Source organism: Vombatus ursinus, unplaced genomic scaffold (assembly GCF_900497805.2).
Source record: "Vombatus ursinus unplaced genomic scaffold, bare-nosed wombat genome assembly UNPS02013950.1, whole genome shotgun sequence".
NCBI lineage: Eukaryota > Metazoa > Chordata > Mammalia > Diprotodontia > Vombatidae > Vombatus > Vombatus ursinus.
Window position 1 is genome coordinate 581,773 of NW_020953728.1, and position 19,883 is coordinate 601,655.

At 34.7% G+C, this 19,883-nt stretch overlaps 1 protein-coding gene across 1 annotated transcript in view; it reads left to right on the top strand.

Annotated features, from left to right (window-relative positions):
* Nucleotides 1–19,883, top strand: part of SLC2A13 (solute carrier family 2 member 13) — a 256,475-nt gene that overhangs the window by 208,158 nt on the left and 28,434 nt on the right. Inside the window, exon 7 of the mRNA XM_027858988.1 lies at nt 8,010–8,135. Coding sequence (XP_027714789.1) covers nt 8,010–8,135 — 126 coding nt within the window. The remainder of the gene's footprint in view (nt 1–8,009; nt 8,136–19,883) is intronic.

A 19,883-nucleotide genomic window follows, 5' to 3' on the forward strand; every position in this document is an offset into this window, starting at 1 on the left:
TCCTTCCTTCCTTCCTTCCTTTCTTTCTTTCCTTCCTTCCTTCCTTCTTTCCTTCCTTCCTTCCTTCCTTCCTTCTTTCTTTCTTTCAAATTTTCTTCAATTTTTTTCATTCTTTTGATTTTGTTACATTGTTTCTTGATGTCTCATGGAGTCATTAGCTTCCACTTTTCCAATTTTAATTTTTAAGGAATTATTTTCTTCAGTGAACTTTTTTACCTCCTTTTTCATTTGGCCAATTCTACTTTTTAAAGGAGCTCTTCTCTTCAGTGAATTTTTGTATATCTTTTTCCATTTGTCCAATTCTACTTTTCTAAGGAGTTCTTCTCTTCAGTGAATTTTTGTACCTCTTTTATCTTTTTGCCTATTCTGTTTTTTAAGGTGTTATCTTCTTCAGTATTTTTGTACCTCATTTACCAAGCTGTTGACTCTTTTTCCATGATTTCTTACATCACTGATTTCTTTTCCCTATTTTTCCTCTCCCTTTCTTATATGACTTTAAAAATTCTTTTTGAACTCTTCCAGAGTTTTTTGTTTTTGTTTGTTTTGTTTTGTTTTGTTTTTGGCCTGAGACAATCCACATATTTCTTTGAGGCTTTAGATGTAGCAGCTTTGACTTTGTTGTCTTTTTTTCTGTTTGCTTATTTTTCTAGCCAATTTTTTTTACTTTTAGCTCTATGCCAAGAAGAACTCTGCTTCTGGGGTAGAAGAGGCACTGTCCCAGCCTTCAGGTCTTTATTGCTGCTGCTGCTCTTAGAGCTAATTCCGGGTGGGGAGTGTCTGTAATTCTTCAGTTCTTTCAAGGTGGTATGATTTAAGGAGAGCTGTAATCACTGTTCCCCTGGCCTATGTTCTGGTCTCTGAGTGACCATAAATTCTCTCTTCCACCCTAGAACTGTGACCAGGGTCCCCACTCCATTGCCGTAGCAAGATCTTGTGTGCTAGTGGTCCTCCTCTTCATGGGAGTGTGACCCAGTACTGCAACCCAGATTTACATATGGGCAATAGAACAGAGTCCTGCACCCAGTGCCAGTAATGGAACCACTGTGTTCCCTTCTGACTAGTTGTCTGACCCTCCCCACCCTTATCATCTGTGGGCTGAGAGCTCTGGAAGCCACAACAACTGATTCAGTTGACCACAAGGCCCATTGCTGGTTTGCTGGGGTGCAACTTCGCTGGACAGTGCTACACTCTTACTATGATGGGACATACCTCTCCTGATGATCTTGTAAGTTTTCTTGGGCAGGAAAATTGTTTTACCCTGTCTTTTTGTGAGTTCTGCCACTTCAGAATTCATTATGAGGTGTTATGTAAAGTTGTTTAGAGGGTAATTTAAGAGAGCTCAGTCAAGTCCCTACCTTTTCTCTGCCATCTTGGCTCTGTTTCTCACAAACTGTTTTGATGATTACTTCTTTGTAATATAGTTTGAAATCTAGTCTACTAGACTGCCTTTCTTTATATTTTTTAATTGACCCTCTTGCTATTCATGACCTTTTGTTCTCCAGATAACTTTTTCCTTATCATTTTAAGGCCTATGAAATATTGGTAGTTTGATTGGTATGGCACTGAATAAATAAATTTATTTAAGTAGAATTGTCATTTTTATTATATTAGCTCGGCCTACCACTGAGCAACTGATATTTTTTCAAGTATTTAGATCTGACTTTATTTATGTGAAAAGTGTTTTGTAATTGTGTTCATTTGGTTCCTGGGTTTTTTTTGGCAGGTAGACTCCCAAGTATTATTGTCTGCAGTGATTTTGAATGGAGTTTCTCCTTCTATCTCTTTTTGCTAGGTTTTGTTGATAATGAAAATGCTGATGATTTATGTAGATTTATTTTATATGCTGCAACTTTGCTAAAGTTGTTAATGGTTTCAACTAGCTTTTTTTTTTTAGTAGATTTTCTAGGATTATCTAAATATATTATCACATCATCTGCAAAGAGCAATAATTTTGTTTCCTTGTTGCCTATTTTGATTCTTTCAGTTTCGCTATCTTGTTTTATTAGTATACATAGCATTTGTAGTATAATATTGAATAATAATGGTGATGATGTACATCTTTGATTCACCTCTGATATTATTATCCTCATTATGGATAATGCTCTGAACTTATTTAACTTTTCCTTGAAGAATTTGGATGCTGTGTGTTTTGCTGCTTTTGTTTAGTATTAATAATACTTCATTTTCTAAAGTATCATTAGCAAAATGTAGTTTTCCTCATTATATCTTTTAATTAGGTCTATTTTTGCTTTTGTTTTGTCTGAGTTCATGATTACTACCCACTGCCTTTTTATCTCAGCTGAAACATAATAGATTCTGCTCCAGGCCCTTATTTTCACTCCATGTGTTTCTTTCTGTTTTAAACGTGTTTCTTGTAAACAACATGTTGTTGGATTCTGGTTGGAAATCTATTCTAATCTCTTCTGTTTTATGTTTTCATCCCATTCATATATACAAGTATGATTGCTAAGAATGTATTTCCCTCCATCCTGTTTCTTTCTTTTACCTTCTCTCTTTTACCATGTACCTCCTCAAAAGTCTGTTTTGCTTCTAACCACTTTCTTCCTTGATCCATCCCCATTTTAAGTCAACTCCCTTCCCGCCTTTCTCTTATTGCCTTCCCCTCCTACTTCCCTGTTGGATAATATAGGTTTTTTTCTATTCCCAGCTGATTTTGAGTGCATATTTTACCCTCTTTGAACTAGTTTAGATGAGAATAAGGTTCAAGCCTAGCCACCCACCCCTATATTGCCTTTGCACTGTAAAAGCTCTTCCTTATATATTTCTTTTATTAAAGATAATTTCCCTCCCCTCTTCCTTTCCATTCTTCTTTCTCCCAATATATCCCTATATCTCACCCTTTAATTTTGTTTTGAGATCATCAATTGACTCAAATCCATGCCCACTCTCTATGTTGTTATTTATCCTTCACAGTGTTGGGGTGGTGGTATAGTGTGTTCAGTCATGGCTGAACAGTCCAATGTGAGCTTTGAAGACTCTACTACAAGTCAGACACAAATAGTGCATTTGGGATAGAGATGTCTTTAGATCTGCACACCTCACATTTCCCTTGCACTACTGCAATACTGTTTCATTCATAGAGCATAGTACCTTCTTTGATGCAGGCATGCCATGCTGGACAATTGTCCTGTGCTGACATCTCCCATGTCTTACAATTGATACTAAAGTTCTTAAGAGAGGCCTGGAGAGTGTCCTTGTACCATTTTTTCTGATCTCTGTGTGGATGCTTGCCTTGTATGTGCCATCTAACTGTCCTAATAATGATAAAGTTCTTAGGAGTTACATATATTATCTTTCCAGATAGGAATGTAAACAGTTTAACCTTATTGATTCCCTTATGATTTTTCTCTCATGTTTATCTTTTTATGTTTCTCTTGAGTCTTGTACCTAAATGTCAGATTTTCTATTTATTTTTGTCCTTTTCATCAAGAATTCTCAAAAGTCTTCTGTTTCATTAAATATACATTCTTTCTCCTAACAGACTAGATTCAGTTTTGCTGGGTAGGTTATTCTTGGTTGTAATCTTAACACCTAGCTCTGTTTTCCAGGCTAGTTCTTTTTCTGATGATATATTTCACATTTTTATCTATTTTTCATTCTTTTGACTTTGTTTTACTATTTCTTCATGTCACATGGAGTCATTAGTTTTCACTTAAATTTTAAGGAATTATTTTCTTCAAAAAGTTTTTGTACTTCTTTTTCCATTTGCCTAATTCTGCCTTTTGGGGGCATCTGTGTGGTGCAGTGATTAGAGTGCCAGGCCTGGAGTCAGAAGACTCAAGCTCAAATCCAGCCTCAGACACTTACTAGCAGTGTAACCCTGGGCAAGTCACTTAACCCTGTTTGTCTTAGTTTCTTCATCTGTAAGACGATCTGGAGAAGGAAATGGCAAACCGCCTCCAGTATCTTTGCCAAGAAAACTGTAAATGGGGTCACAGAGAGTAGAACACAACTGAAAACTACTGGACAATTCTGCTTTTTAAGGAGTTATTTTCATCAATGAAATTTTGTACCTCTTTTACCATTTGACAAATTCTACTTTTTAAGGAGTTCTTTGCTTCAGTTCTTTTTTTTCATACCTCTTTTTATCAGGTTATTAATTCTTTTTTTTTTCATAATTTCCTTACATTGACCTCACTTCTTTTTTCAATTTTTCCTCTATCACTCTAGTTTGACTTTAAAATAATTTTTTTTGCTTTTTTAAAAAAGTGTTTTCTGGGGCAACTGGGTGGCACAATGGATAGAGTACCCAGCCCAGGAGTCAGGAGGACTTGAGTTTAAATCCAGCTTCAGACACATAACACTAACTAGCTGTGTGCCTCTGGGCAAGTCACTTAACCCCAATAGCCTCACCAAAAAAAAAATGCTTCAACTCTTCCAGAAATTCTTCTTGGACTTGTATCCAATCTGCATTTTTCTTTGAGGTTTTACTTTTTTGGTATTTTCATGTCACTCTGTATCATGAACCTCCCTGTCCCCGTGTTAGCTTTTTATGATCAGGTTATTTTTTGTGGTTTGCTCATTTTTCCAGCCTATTTCTTGACTTTGGACTTTATGTTAGTTGACCTTTGCTTACTTGGGGGTGGGTAGAGGGTCACTGTCTCAAGTTTCAGGTGTTTTCATAGTGCTGTTTTCGCAGCTAGTTTGGGAAGGAGGGGTATGTAAGTTTGTTATGCTTCCAAGGTGGTATGATGAAAGGAGAGGTGTGATCGCTGCTATCCTAGCCTGCCGTCTGCTTCTTATCCAAGTAAGGGGCTCTGTTCCCTTGCAACCACTGGTGATGCCTTGGAACTGCAACCCAGACCTGGGTAATTGGTAATGGAGTTTCTAAATATTTGTCCTCCACCCAGTACCAACACAGCCATCTTAGACTAATGGTCCAATCCCCTTGTTGTCTCGGTGGTAAGGACTTCTGAAATTGCTGATGCAGTTGTTGCCAACTCCAGGACCTACAGTTGGTGTTGCTGCTCTGTGCTCTGGGGCATCTCTCACCTCAGTGTCATCAACCTTTCCTTTAGACCTCCTGTGTTGTCTTGGGCTGGAAAACTGCCTTACCTTAACCTTTGTTGGCTATGCCAATGGAATTCGCAACATAATTTGATTTGATGTGTTGTTTTCAAGTTGTTTAAGGGTGGCTATTTGTCTGGAATGTTCCCTCTACTCTGCCATCTTGGTTCCATTCCCATTTTCAGACTTTGATTCAGTTGTCTGATACTAAATGTGGCCTAACCTTTTCTATATGTCTAAATCTGATGTTGATGTTTTCTAATATAATTATTACTACTGGTTTCCAATAATTAAATTCTAGGTAAAACCAGAGAAAACATAATAAACCTTAGCAACTATTGTAACAATATTTACTCTTTGACTATAATTTATTTTTGAAAAAACCCAGGCCATATGCCTGTGACTTAAGCCTTTAGGCTCAGGTTGAAAAAATTGTTAATTAAATTAAGTGTAATAATGACAATGAGATGATATTCCAGAACCTTTAGGATATGGCCAAAGCAAGCCTAGGGGGAATTTTTTTTCATCTTGAAACACAATAACAAAAAAGAGAAATAGATCAATGACTTGAGAATGCAACTAAAATATTAGAAAACCAACAAAGAGCCTCATTTAAACACCAAAATAGAAATCATTAAAATTAAAGAAAAAAACTGAATACGAAACTTCAATGAACAAGCAATAAAGCTGGAAGTTTTAAAAAATAATAATAAAATGGACAAACCATTATCTAATTTGTTTAAAATGAAAAGAAAAACCAAATTGATAGTATCAAAACTGAAAATGAATTCATAAAAAATGAAGATGAAATAAAAGATATTATTAGAAACCATTTAGCCAACTCTATACCAACAAAATCATAAATTAAATAAACTATATGAATATTTTGACAAAATAAAGTATCCAAATTAGCAGCAAAAAATAGAGAATTTTAGTAACCCATTTTCATAGAAAGAAATTGAACAGCTCACAAATGAAATTCCTCCAGGATCATGTGGATTCACAAGTGAATTTTATAAGAAAATTCAAAGAATAATTCCAATTTTGCAAATAGATCCAAAAAGTATTCATTGTCATAGGGTAGGATGAGCCAATATAATAAAAAGTTACTATACTACCCGAAGTAATTTATTTATTCAATGCTGTGTCAAGTAATCTAGTGAAGGATTATTCTATAGAACCAAGAAAAATAATGATGGAATTCACATGGAAGGGAAAAGATCAAGAATTTTTAAAAAATGAGAAGAATTAGGAGAACAATTTATACAGTAATAATAACTCTGTGAAAACAAATGACTTTGAAAACTGTAAAACCTATGATCAATAAAATGAACTTCCAGGATTCCAGAGAACCAGTGAAAAAACATGCTGCATAGTAAAGAAAAGTCGTGGAATTAGGGTGCAACATTTTATGTGTGTGTGTACACACACACACTCATAAACATATATGTGTATTTATATGCACATATATGTGTATATAAATATATATGTATATATAATATATGTGTGTGCATAAATATATGTATATACATATATAGAGTATATACATATATGTGTATAAATATACATATATTTATATTTGTATTTAGTCATTTGCAATTTGTTTTGTTTATGCATATTTCTTTCAAGAATTTTTTTCTTTTTTCTTTTTGTTAATGAGGTGGAGGGTGAGAGAGATAGATGTAAAATAGATTTCTATTTTCAAATAATGAAAAGGACATGCTACAGATGTGAAATGTTGCATGCACTTTCAGATAAAATCACTGTGTTATTAGTTTTATATAACTTTTACTTTTTACAAACAAAACAACAGCAAAACTTTCGAAAAGAAGGAAATTAAGCTAATAAATTTCCATCTTCTCTGATGTCAGGAAGTTGTTTTTACAGATTGATTAGAATTTTTTGTACTTTTGTTTCATTAACAAATGTGTTCTAAAGCCATCAGAAGTCTTTCTTTGGATTATGTCCCTTCCAAGTTCCCTGAATAAAGCTAGTAGAGCTGGAACAGATAGACAAGTAAAACATCAGAACAGGAAATGACAAAGTACAGCTAAGATTGCTGATCTTTTTTGTCTGAAGTTTTCTTTCACAAGCCTTTGTGTGAAAGTGTTCTATTTACATATAATAAGCACAGGTCTCCTAAATGCAGAGAAACATTTAGGGCCATTGAAATCATTAGTCTTTTTGTCTCTGACTAGCTAAAAAATACAAATGGATTAGTGTTCTCATTATAAACATATCAATGCCAAAGAGGATGACAGAATGGAAAGTGCTGTATTTGAAGTCAGAGGACGTGGATTCAAATCCAGACTCTGTCACTTACTACTTGTATAATCTTAGGCAAATTACTTATGTGCTCTAAGGATGTCAGTTCACTCATATGTAAAATGATAAAGTTGGACTGGATAATTGCTAAGGTGCCTTTCAGTTCTAAATATCTGAACAATTATGGGAAGTAGCTCCTCCAGCATCATATCTAATAGCTAGCATTTATAGAGCACTTTAAGTTTGCAAAGGGCTATAAATATGTTGTCTCTTTTGCCCTCATAATTACTAGGTTCCCCAAAATAACTAAATGAATTTGCACTCCAGGCAAAAACGTTACCCTTCCCAATCCTAACCGCATGACTTAGAAGATACATATTATTTACTTATCCATCAAGATAAGTTTTGTGCAACTGAGGCAATTGCATCAGATTAATTCTATCTTCCCCTATTTTTCTAATTTACCTAAAACAAGTTCTCAATGCCTGAAATTAAAGTTTAAATGTAAGTAAGATGTGTATCATAGCAGGTGATGTATTCTTGACCTTGGATTTAATGTCCTTATAGGAGTGAGGAAAAGATGATGGTAAGGGGAAGAGAGAGGAGAGGGAAGGTTTCAGATTGAAACTTAGTATATGCATATTTAGATAATTGTTTCCTGTTATTTACCTATGGATAAGAAGAACATGACCTATTTTTATCCTTTTCTTTTACAGTTCCTGCGATGGATGCATGCTTGATCCAGGCTGTGGATTCTGCTATAAGATGAACAAATCAGATGTGGTCGACTCCTCATGTGTTCCAGTCAATAAAGCATCAGCAAATGAGGCTGCCTGGGGCAGGTATGCAAGCTGTTAATTACCATCAAATTCTTTGCCTTTTTATGTTTAAGCAGAACTGCCTTTCTGATTCTTGTTTATAGGTGAGTCACTTTGATTCTTGAAAAAGCTACTAGTTGAACTATGTTGTATTGGTTTTCAGAATTTGATTGCTTGGTGGCTGTCAAATACTGCAGAGTAAGAACAAGCAATAAAATCCACCTTTCTCCCACAACTTTACTTCAGAAAAGATAAGCAGAAAGCATCAGACTGAGTAGTGATGAGAAAATCTAAAGAGACACCAATGTGGCTCTTTTTTTTAATCTAGCCTAAGGCATAGATTCAGCCTATGGGCATGTAACCAGGGCAGGGACTACTATTAGGAGTGAGTCTAAGGTTCTGTGGCTCTAACCCCAGGACATGATTGATCTTATAGGAGAGTAACTGGGGAAGAGAATGCTGTCATGTGGAGGCTGTGTCACCCTGACCCTATTTTGGATTTCGGATTCAGTCCACAAAGCTGGGCTGAGGCCGGGAGCTGAGTGTCAAGGGAAGGACTGAAGGGTAGGAGTGAGCCTGTTCAGCCCCTCTAAACCTACAGAACCTCTAAGGTAGCTGATGAGGACTGTAGCTATGAAGTTTTTGCTAGAGCTCCAAGCGAGGGAAAGCTTGCAGTTGTGTTGCCCAAACCCAGGCCAGGGTTGAAAGCCTGCAAGGCTTGAATTAGGATAGCAGCAATCAAATTTCGTCTTATATCAGACTTATTTTTGTTGTTGTTGTTCAGTCATTTTTTCAGTCAGTCTGACTCTGTGATCCCAGAGTTCTGGAGTTTTCTTGGCAAAGATAGTGGAGTGGTTCACCATTTCCCTTTCCAGCTCATTTTGTAGATGAGGAAACTGAGGCAAACAAGGTTAAGTGATTTGCCCAGGGTCACACAGCTAGTAAGTGTCTGAAGCCAATTTACACTCAAGAAGAGGAGTTTTTCTGACTCCAGGCCCAGCACTCTATCCACTGTGCCACTTAGTTGCCCCTCAGACTACTTTGGGCACATTGAAAATTTACAGCTTCCAGGTGTGAGTCACTTCTGGCATCCCTTCTCCGGTGGAGGACCACAAAAGCAGGCCTATGCAAGGCAAAATTATACCCTCCAAAAGTGCACATACCATGACCCAAAAACAAAGTCCCATTTCAAGAAGTTAAAATTTGATGAATGCGTAAATGAAAAAAGACACAAATAATAAAGAGCATGGGACAGCCAAGATATAAACCTAGAAAAAAACCTGCCAAAATATCCATAAGCAAAGCTTCAGAGAAAACCACAGCTTAGTCAAAAGATCAAAAAGAAATGATGTGCCATACCAGTCAAACTACTAAAAATTATTTTATATGAGCTAGAAAAAATAATGACAAAATTCATCTGGAAGGACAAAAGGTCCAGAATATCAAGGGAAATTTAATGAAAAGAAATACTAGGGAAGGTGGCGTAGCCATACCAGTTCTTAAATTGTATTATAAGTAGCAATCATCAAGACTACTTGGTACTGGCTAAGAAATAGAGTGGTGGATAAATGGAATAGGTTAGGTACTCAAAATACAATAGTCAATGACTACAGTAATCTACTGTTTGATAAACCCAAAGACCCCAATTTCTGGGATAAGAACAAAAACTGCTGGGAAAACTGCAGTGTGCCATATTGGAGTATGGTAGAAACTAGAGATAGTCTATATAGACTATAGACATAGATCAACATTTTACACCATAAACCAAAATAAAGTCAAAATGGGCACATGATTTAGATATAAAGGCTGATACAAACTGGGAGAGCAAGGAATAGTTTACCTGTCAGATTTATGGAGAACGGAAGAATTTATGACCAAACAAGAGATAGAAGACATTATGAAATGCAAAATGGATAATTTTGATTACATTAAATTGAAAAGTTTTTACACAAACAAAGCCAATGCAACCAAGATTAGGAGGGGAAGCAGAAAACTGGGAAAGAATTTTTACAACTAGTGTCTCTAATAATGGCCTCATTTCTAAAATATATAGAGAAGTGAGCCAAATTTATAAGAACACAAGTCATTCCTCAATTGATAAATGGTCAAAGGATATGAACAGGTAGTTTTCAGATGAAGAAATTAAAGCTATCTATACTCACATGAAAAAATTCTCTAAATCACTATTGATTAGAGAAATGTAAATCAAAACAACTCTGAGGTACCACATCACATCTATCAGATTGGCTAACATGACAAAACAGGAAATGATAAATGTTGGAGAAGATGTCAGAAAATTGGAATGCTAATGCATTGTTGGTGGAGTTGTTAACTGATCCAATCATTCTGGAGAGCAATTGGGAACTATGCCCAAAACACGCATACCCTTTGACCCAACAATAACACTTCTAGATCTGTATCCCAAAGAGATCATACAACTGGGACAAGGATCCACATGTACAAAATATTTATAACAGCTCTTCTTGTGGTGGCAAAGAATTGGAAATTGAGGAGATGCCCATCAGTTGGGGAACAACTAAACAAGTTGTGGTATATAAATATAATGGAATACTATTGTGCTATAAAAATGATGAGCAGGCAGATTTCAGAAAAACCTGGAAGATTTGAATGAACTGATATTGAGTGAAGTGAGTAGAACCAGGAAAACATTGTATGCAGTAATAGCCACAATGTGCAATGACTAACTTTGATAGATTCCTATCTTCTTAGCAATGCAAGGTTCCAAGACAAGTCCAAAGGACTCATGATGGACATGATGGAAAATTCTGTCCACATCCAGAAAAAGAACTATGGAGTCTGAATGCAGATTGAAACATATTATTTGCTCTTTCTCGTTTTTCTTTTGCTTGTTTCTTCTTTCTTGTGGTTTCTCTCATTGGTTCCAATTCTTCTTTACAACATGACTAATGTGAAAATAGGTTCAATATGAATGTATATGTAGAGCCTATATCAAATTGTATGCCATTTTGGGGTGGGAGGAGGGAAGAGATAGGGAGAAAATTTGGAACTCAAATTCTTATGGAAGTGAATGTTGAAAACTAAAAATAAATAAAGTCTTACTAAAAATAAAAAAGAAAATGAAGAAAGATTAAAAAAATTAAAATAACATTATAAATGAAATGAAAGCACTAAAGGGAAGAATTGGAAAAGGAAGGAGAGTTTGGAGGAAAAACTGAGATAAATTAATGGTTTATTACAAGAGGGATAAAATGTTACTCAAGAAACATTTGGTATGGACCAAATATTATTGACTCCATGAAATAACAAGAAATAATAAAACAAATTCAAAGGATGAAAAAATAGAAGAAATATAAAGTATCTCATATTTAAAAATTGACCTGGGAGCCACAAAAAATGATTTAAGCATCATTGGACTATCTGAAACCCAGACCAAGAAAATAGCCTGGATGTCATGTCAACAAATTATGATTGAACCTTACTTAGAACTATTAGAAACAGAGGGTAAGATCAAAAGAGGAAGAATCCAAAGGCCACCTGAAAGAAACCTCAAAATAAATGTGATGTCCTAGTGTCACGTTAGAAATATGATAGCTGGGGTGGCTAGGTGGCGCAGTGGATAGAGCACTGGCCCGGAAGTCAGGAGGACCTGAATTCAAATCCAGCCTCAGACACATAATACTTCCTAGCTGTGTGACTTGGGGCAAGTCACTTAACTCCAATTGCCTCACTAAAAAAAATAAAAATAAATTTTAAAAATATGATAGCCAAAATCCATAGCCTCCAGGTCAAAGAAAATATATTGTAAGCAACTAGAAAGGCCATCACACTTTCTACTAAAGAATTTTAGGATCTCACAGACTCCACAATATGCCTCAAATTGACATTTGATGAATAAAACACCAAATTTAGTTTTTCTACAGCACTTTCTATCCAGAAATACTCAAGAGCCACAGTCAAGATCATAAAGATTTCACATCCTCCATTATAAATAAACAGAGAGAATGTTGAAAATCTAACAACCAAGAATAACTTAGCCAGTAAACTGAATAAAATCATTTCAGGGGTTTGGAGTAGAGGATGGCTCTTTATAAAATAGAGGACTTCTAATCATTTCTGATGAAAAGGCCATATCTGAATAGAAACTTTGAAACACAAACACTATAGTCAAGAGTAACATAAAAAGGTTGTTGTGATTGAGCAATGAGCACTATAGAAGGATAAATGTTTACATTTTAATATGGAGAGGAACAAAGAAGGATCCCCTCTGAACTATAATTTCATTAAGGGCCATAGAGGGAGTTAAGTAAGACAGAGAGCCTGAGAGTGGTATTTTTATGTTTTGATGATCTCTAAAAAAAGAAAGAAAAAGGAAGAGAGGAAAGAATACAATAGAGAAGAAAGGTGAAGAATGGTGGAGGGATTTTACAATTTCACACAATCTCATACAAGCACAAGGTTATACAAAAATGGATGAAGATAGAAGACTGAGCATCACTTAAACCTCACATCTCAACTTGTCAGAGATGTGTAGAACACTTATACTTATATTTGGTATAGAAAAAAATTGAACTCAATCAGGAGAGATGAGGGAATGGGAAGAGGAGGGACTAAGAGGGATGGTAGATAAGAAAGTAGTCAGTCATAACTAAAATAAACAAACATTGGAGAATGGTTTATAATGAATGGTTTAAAGTGAAAAAAAGAAAGGGTAAGAATCCATGACTAGACTTTTGAAAGTAGAAGAAAAGAGAGGCAGGGGAGCAGAAGCAAATTGTAGCGAGCATAGAGAACTTGTACTGAGCACTCTCCTTTTCTCACCACTTAATGAAAAGAAGACATGGGGAGAAGAGAGGAAAAATTATAAATAAATAGGATGCACAATTATCATAACTTTGGATGTGAGTAGGATGAGCACATCAATAAAATGAACAATAATGGATTAGAAAGCAAAACCCACTAACACATTGTTTACACAAAAATACCTAAAATGTAGTCACAACATTAAACAAAGGGCTGGAGCTATTATATTTCAGTTGAACTAAAAAAAAGCGAGGAATCACAATCATGATCTCGGACAAGGCAACATCAGAAATAGAACTGATTCAAAGAAATAAACCAGGAAAATGCATTATATTCCAAGTATAATGAATAAATATGAAAAATTGATAAATGTTTGGTGTTGTATTTAAATACAGTATGGTATTGTATTTAAATACAGTACTTAAAGGAAAAGCCAAATGAGCTACAACTAGAAATAGAAACTAAAACTAAATAATACTAGAGGATCTCAATGTATCCCCTTTAGATCTACACAAATTTTTTAAAAAAGAAAGAAGTTAAAAGCCTGAATAGAGTTTTAGAAAGTTAGATATGATTGACTTCTAGTGATTTCTAAATGTTTCTATTTAGAAAACACAGAATATGGATTTCTCAGATGTATATAGTACCTATACCAAAACTGATCACATATTAGGGCATAAAATCTTCTACAAGCAAATGATCACAAAAAAATACAATAAGTTAATCATCACATAACTTGATTTAAAAAAAAAAAGAAATTAGAAAAACAATTGCCAGTAAGGCAATGAAAAAAAAAAAGGAAAATTCACAACAAATGAGAAGAAATAAAGGAAATTATTTAGAAAACATTTTGCCCAATTCCAATAAAACCAACTACTTAAGTGAAATGAGTGAATATTTGCAAAATCATAAAATGCCCAAATCAAGAAAACTAGAAGCAGCGAATTTAAGTGATCTAATCTCAGAAAGAGAAATTGAACAAGCTGTAAATGAACCCACGAAAGAAAAAAAAACCTGGGAACACTCAGATTTACAAGTGAATTTTTGAATAACATTCAAAAATCAACTATGACTCAAACTATTTGCAAAATTGGAAAAAAAAGGACTTTTACCAAATTCTTTTTGATGCAAATATGGTCTTGATACCTAAACTGGTGAGAGTTTAAACAGAAAACAATTCTACCAACTCCTTTGTCTTTCTAAGGAGAACCTGTGTGCTAATCTGCCACATAGCTTCAGTTTTGGGGGTTTTTTTTGTATTGATTCTTTTTAGTACTGGTTACTTTTTTTTCTCATTCCCTCATTTGAAATACTCCTTGATCACCATTGCTACCTCCAGGACCCTCTTAATCAGCAACCTCTCCTTCAAGATTCACTCTATGTCATCCAATCCATATCTTGTTGTCAAGAAAAGAGTAAGTTGTTTAAAGGTCCTCTCTTCTCCAAATTCTGCTCATATTTATACTATAAGATTTCAACAAAAATGTAGATGTTTTCTCAAATTCATAGCCTCCAAGTTCCTCAGTTTCTTCAATTTTCATGACCTACTCCTTCATTCAACATCAGTCACATACAGGGTCAGTCTCACTTGATCTTATTATCTCTCACAAAGTCCAACTTTCATAAACAAAGATGCCAAATTTTATGTGATTCAGCTTCTCCACTAGCACGTCCACTTATAAGTTATTGAACAAGAACCTAACATTTAGAATACCAACAGCTAAGAAAATATTTATAGGCAATAAGATACCTGATATACTTCTTAACATCTTTTACCTTCTTTTTCTGCCACTCCATCACCATTACTGCAGAATGAGAAAGCTACCTAAAGGATTGAGAATTTTTTTATTTCTTGGATTGTCGTCATTAAAGAACTAGTTATAATGAGTCTCTCCATTCTTAGCTGGGTTGATCCTTAAATATTGTTGACCTTAAAGTTTGGTTAAAAGAGGCAAACAAGGTAGGTGATACACATTTATATTCATTCTCTTAAGCTAGCAGAATACACGTACATGCATGTAAGCCAGAAGATAATTCTGACTCCAATAAGCAAGAAAAATCCTGACTCAGGATGTCTGTGTCACTCAAAAATTTAGTATTGTACTTTCAGAACTTCTTGATTACAGAAATTGCTATAAAAGAAAAAGGGGAACAATGTCATATATCATAACAGAAGGAAAGAACTTCTTTAGCTCTGTTTGATTCCAGGCATGAATCATATGTGACAGCCAATCATGTAGTCACTGGATGTTAAAATCAGGGCTCAAGATTAATCAGGTGGGGAATTTTCCTTTTCAGAAAGGAAATAGCACAATTGGGAAATAGAGTCAAGAAGATCCTTCCTAGGCTGTGTCCAAGGTTGTCCTCAAAACTCTTCCCAGGCACTGACACCCACCTTTAGCAGTTCTCAGCCTACAGCACATGCCATTCTACTATTGGCTTCATGACAACTCAGACAACTATACCTGTAATCAGAGCTCAAAACAATAATAAATTACAGTCCCATAAAGTCTTGAATAGCAAGTCCCAATAATCAGAGCTTCAGGTGAGTTTAGCTCTCAAGGATCACATATCTTAGATAATAAAATATTTAATCTCATGTTGGTAACAGTAAATGATTGATCACAGAAAAATACTACTGCTCTCAGAATCCTTTTAAACAATGGAAACATCTTAAGGTGGTTATTAAGCAGTTTGCATAAATTTCTGTGCATGTTCTAGTTCCAGATTAAAAATAGTATTAGATTTACAAAATAGCTCATAAGTTACTACACTTCACTAACATAACTGTCTATACTAGAATTCCATTCCTTAAACGAAACAAGAAGTTCCTAACTTTAACCTCACAAGTTGATGGATTCTTGTTTCTTCTTTCACAAACTTGTTTATACTTATACTATATACTTGTTTATAATTATACTCTAATTGTACTTACTCTGGAAGAATGAGATACTCCAGGATTTGAATCTTATACATATAAGTTCAAACACTAATTTAATTCTTGCTTAGACCATGGAATAACTACAAATTCAGATCAAAACAGCAAGATCTCTTCTGCTTTGCAGCTCATTACATTAATTTAGCAATAAATTATCTTGTAAATGAAAATTTAGTAGGCCTTAAAACATTTCTTCTAAAAATACTTCTCTTCTTTAAAAACAGTTTAAAATTTATCCTGATGTTAAGAGGAATAATCGTTAAACTTTTAAGGAAGAAAATTAGTAGGAAACTTTTAAAATGATAGATATCTCTCTTTTCCACCTTTAAGCAAAAATAAACCTTTAAAGTTGGAATTCACTAAAACTAAGTTGGTGTAAAATGTCTTTAAGTAACATAAATAAATTCCAAAAGTATTATAACAAACTAAATTTTTAGTTATTACAGAATTCCTGGATATCACAAAGTTCCTTGGTCAAAAAGGTATTTGTAATGGAGAGGAGATTCATTTTTTTATAAGCCAAGAAGAATATATCCAATTAAATTAGCCTTACCACAATAACAAATTTTACTGGGTCTTTAAAATTTTACTCAGTATCTTTTCTTTCCTTTGTACTTAAATATATCACTAGAAAATAATTTCATTCTGGAATCTCACATAGAGAATGAATGTGGTAGCCCATAAACTTCCAAATTAACATATATATGTATATGTATATATGTGTGTATAGATATGTATATGTGTGCACATATATATGTGTGTGTATACATATATATATATATATATATGTATATAAACATTCTGAAGTGAAACAGGTTTGAAAATCACACCCCTATTTTTTTCAAAGATTCTCATTTACTCAATAGGAATTCCACAACACGTGAAACTTTTGCACAGAGTTGATAAGAATTTTAGGTGAAACTTCCTCTTAAATATAGATTAAACTTGGAAGTTTATCCTAACCCATTCGTTCTCCCTTATTTTTTTGGGAGGGGGTACAATTTTTAATCTTACATCTCTAGATCAAATTGCTTCTTCAACAACATAGATGACAAATTATTTACCAAATTACACAATTTAGAGATGTAACAGTGCCCTAAACATTATTATGTATTTAAAAACTTGAAACAACCCACTATCAGTTTAGATGAATTCACTTCTAAATCATCTTGCACAGAGAGTCATTCATCTCATCATTAATATGTTGAAACTATAACTTTAAACCACCTTATATATTTTCATAATAGTCAAGATTTCAAATGAAAAATCTGCTATCATAGTAAATATCAGTATTATTATTACCTGTTTATAACCAAATATACCTCATTAGATATTTAATAGTTTTCAGATTATCTAATTTCATCCCATCCTTTAAAAAGCCCAATTCATATGCAACAAAATCCAGATCAAAAATTGCTTTATTACCATTTCTGCCTCACAATGGTCTCTCAAATTTTGTAATCTAAGAGAGATTTAGAAGTACAGTAATTACACAAATAATAATCTTCAGATGACATCAATTGCATTTTCAGATGCTCACATATAGAAATTATTGATCTTATTACTTTTGGTATTTAAAAACTACTTCAAAGTTATCAGGTATAGAACAATTACATTAAATTAGAGAGATAATAATAATGTTGTGTCTAACATATGCCAGTCATTATGTTAAGCACTTTACAATCATTATATCATTTTGATCCCATAACAACAACCATTATTATTTTTCCCTTTACAAATCAGGAAATAGGACAAACAGAGATAAAATAACTTGCCATAAATTACAAAGTTGATACATTTTTTGCAACTGAAACAGAGAAGTGTGGTGCTTACCAAGAGCAGAGGCTGGCAGGCTTCTCACCTCGTAGTGCCACACCAGACCTCCAGGGGCACCTAGATTCTCCCAGGCAGCAGCTGGGTGCTGAGGGTATGGCAGAGGGCACTGCCTAGAGGCTGGAGTGGATGATGCCAGGGCCTTCTCAGTGGTGATAATTCTTGGTAGCAGTGCTCAGTTAGGTTATATTAGAGTATATGTATTATTTTAAGGGTTAATTTATTTCAAAATTTTATTAGAGAGACTGTTATCACTTCTCATAATTGGAATATGTGAGAACATAAAAACCTAGAGGAAGAGAGGGAAGTGGGCATCAGATGAATCTTACTATTGTCTCAAATGTACAAAGGAGAGTTGAACGCACAAACACACAAACATTTATTTTAGTATAGAAAAGCCTAAAACTCAGTTGGGAAAAAAGTGAGAACAGAGAGGAGGTGAGCAGATTAAGAGGGAAGATAATACCAGGAAGGAATAGTTACAAACAAAACAAATTTCCTGATCTTAAAAGAGATTAAAAACCGGGGGGGGGGGGGGAAGAGGAGGGGAGAAAAGAAAAAAATAGAATTCAAGATTGCCTTTTTAGACAATTAAAGAATGGCCAAACAAATTGGAATATATTAATGTAATACAATATTATCGTGCCATAAGGGATAATGAAAAAAAGATTCCAGAGAATACTGGGTAGTATGAACTGATAAAGAGTAAGGTAAGCAGAACCAGAAGAACAATTTATACAAGAGCAGGGACATTATAAAGAAAAACAACTTTGTAAGACAGTAATGCTGATCATTGCGATGACGACCCATGTCTCCAGAGGACCTGTGATGAAGCATATTATCCACCTCCTCACAGAGGGGTGATAGGCACAAGAGGTAGAAACATAATGTTTTGAATATGGCCACTGTTTAAATTTGTTTTGCTTTACTGTCCTAGAATCTGCTAAAATCTTTCTCTCAGTTTTTGATTGCATGGGAGCACGAGGGCTGGAAGAAAGAGTGACCATATCAATGCCAAAAAAAAAGAATGCCACTATAACATTTAAAAAACTGTAGAAGAAGAGAAGAAAGCACAAAAAAATCAAGGAAGTTTTAATTGTAATATATAGAATTTATTATATACTTTTCGAATAAAGCAAGTTGTATGAAACAGATAAATGAATTTTTTCATATGGAATCCTCTCTTGTGTTCTATTATGTGTATGGAAATGCATTTTGCAAACCACAAAGCACAATATAAATACTAGCTGGTTGGTCTCCTTGCCATAAGTTTCTCCCCACTCTAGTTCATCCTTTATTCAGCTGTCAAATTGATCTTCAAGTCTGGCTGTGTCACCACTTCCTTCCATCACCCCACTGACTAAACTACAGTGGCTCTTTGTTATCTCCAGGGTCATATATAAAATCCTTTGTTCAACTTTTAAAGCCCTTCATAATTTGGCAATTATTTAAAGCTTATTCTTTCCCATGTACACGGTGATGTGATAATACTGGACCCCTTGCTCTTTCTCAAACAAGACACTCCATCTAATGACTCCCTGCATTTTCTCTGACTGCAATGCTATCCCTCCTCATCTCCCCTTATGGCTTGCCTGGCTCCCTTCAAAAGTTTCAGCTAAAAAGCTAAACTTCTACAAGAAACCTTTCTTAGTCCTTGCTAATCTTAATACTTTCCCTCTTAAGATTTTCTCCAATTTATCTTCTATATATCTTATTTGTACTTGCTTGTGTGTTGTCTCTTCAGGTAGACTATAAGCTCCTTGAGAGTAGGGCCTACCTTTTGCCTTTCTTTGTATCCACAATACTTAGCACAGTGACCAATATGACCTCATAATGCATATATGTTGGCAAACTAACCTAATTGTTGTTGGTGTTAGGGTTACTATATTACTCCTCAACCAAGGTGGGAGTTCAGAGGATTGGAGCAGGGACAAGGGCAGAGGATTCATCAGACAAGGGGGAGTCACACTGCAGAGAAATAACTCTCTGGTGGCACCTAGTCTATTCCCACAGGTATCAGACAGTCAAATGGCCCAGTTCCATATCCAATCCCACTTCTGACACCAATTAATGTCAACTGGATGAACTGGCCTCTAACCTGTGGGTGGCCAGGGCCAAACAGAGCAAGCTGAGACAGGAGAGTCAGGAATCAAACAGAAGTTTAATTTGAAAGTCAGGGAAGTGGCTTGTAAGCAAGGACACATATGCCAGAGCCCCAC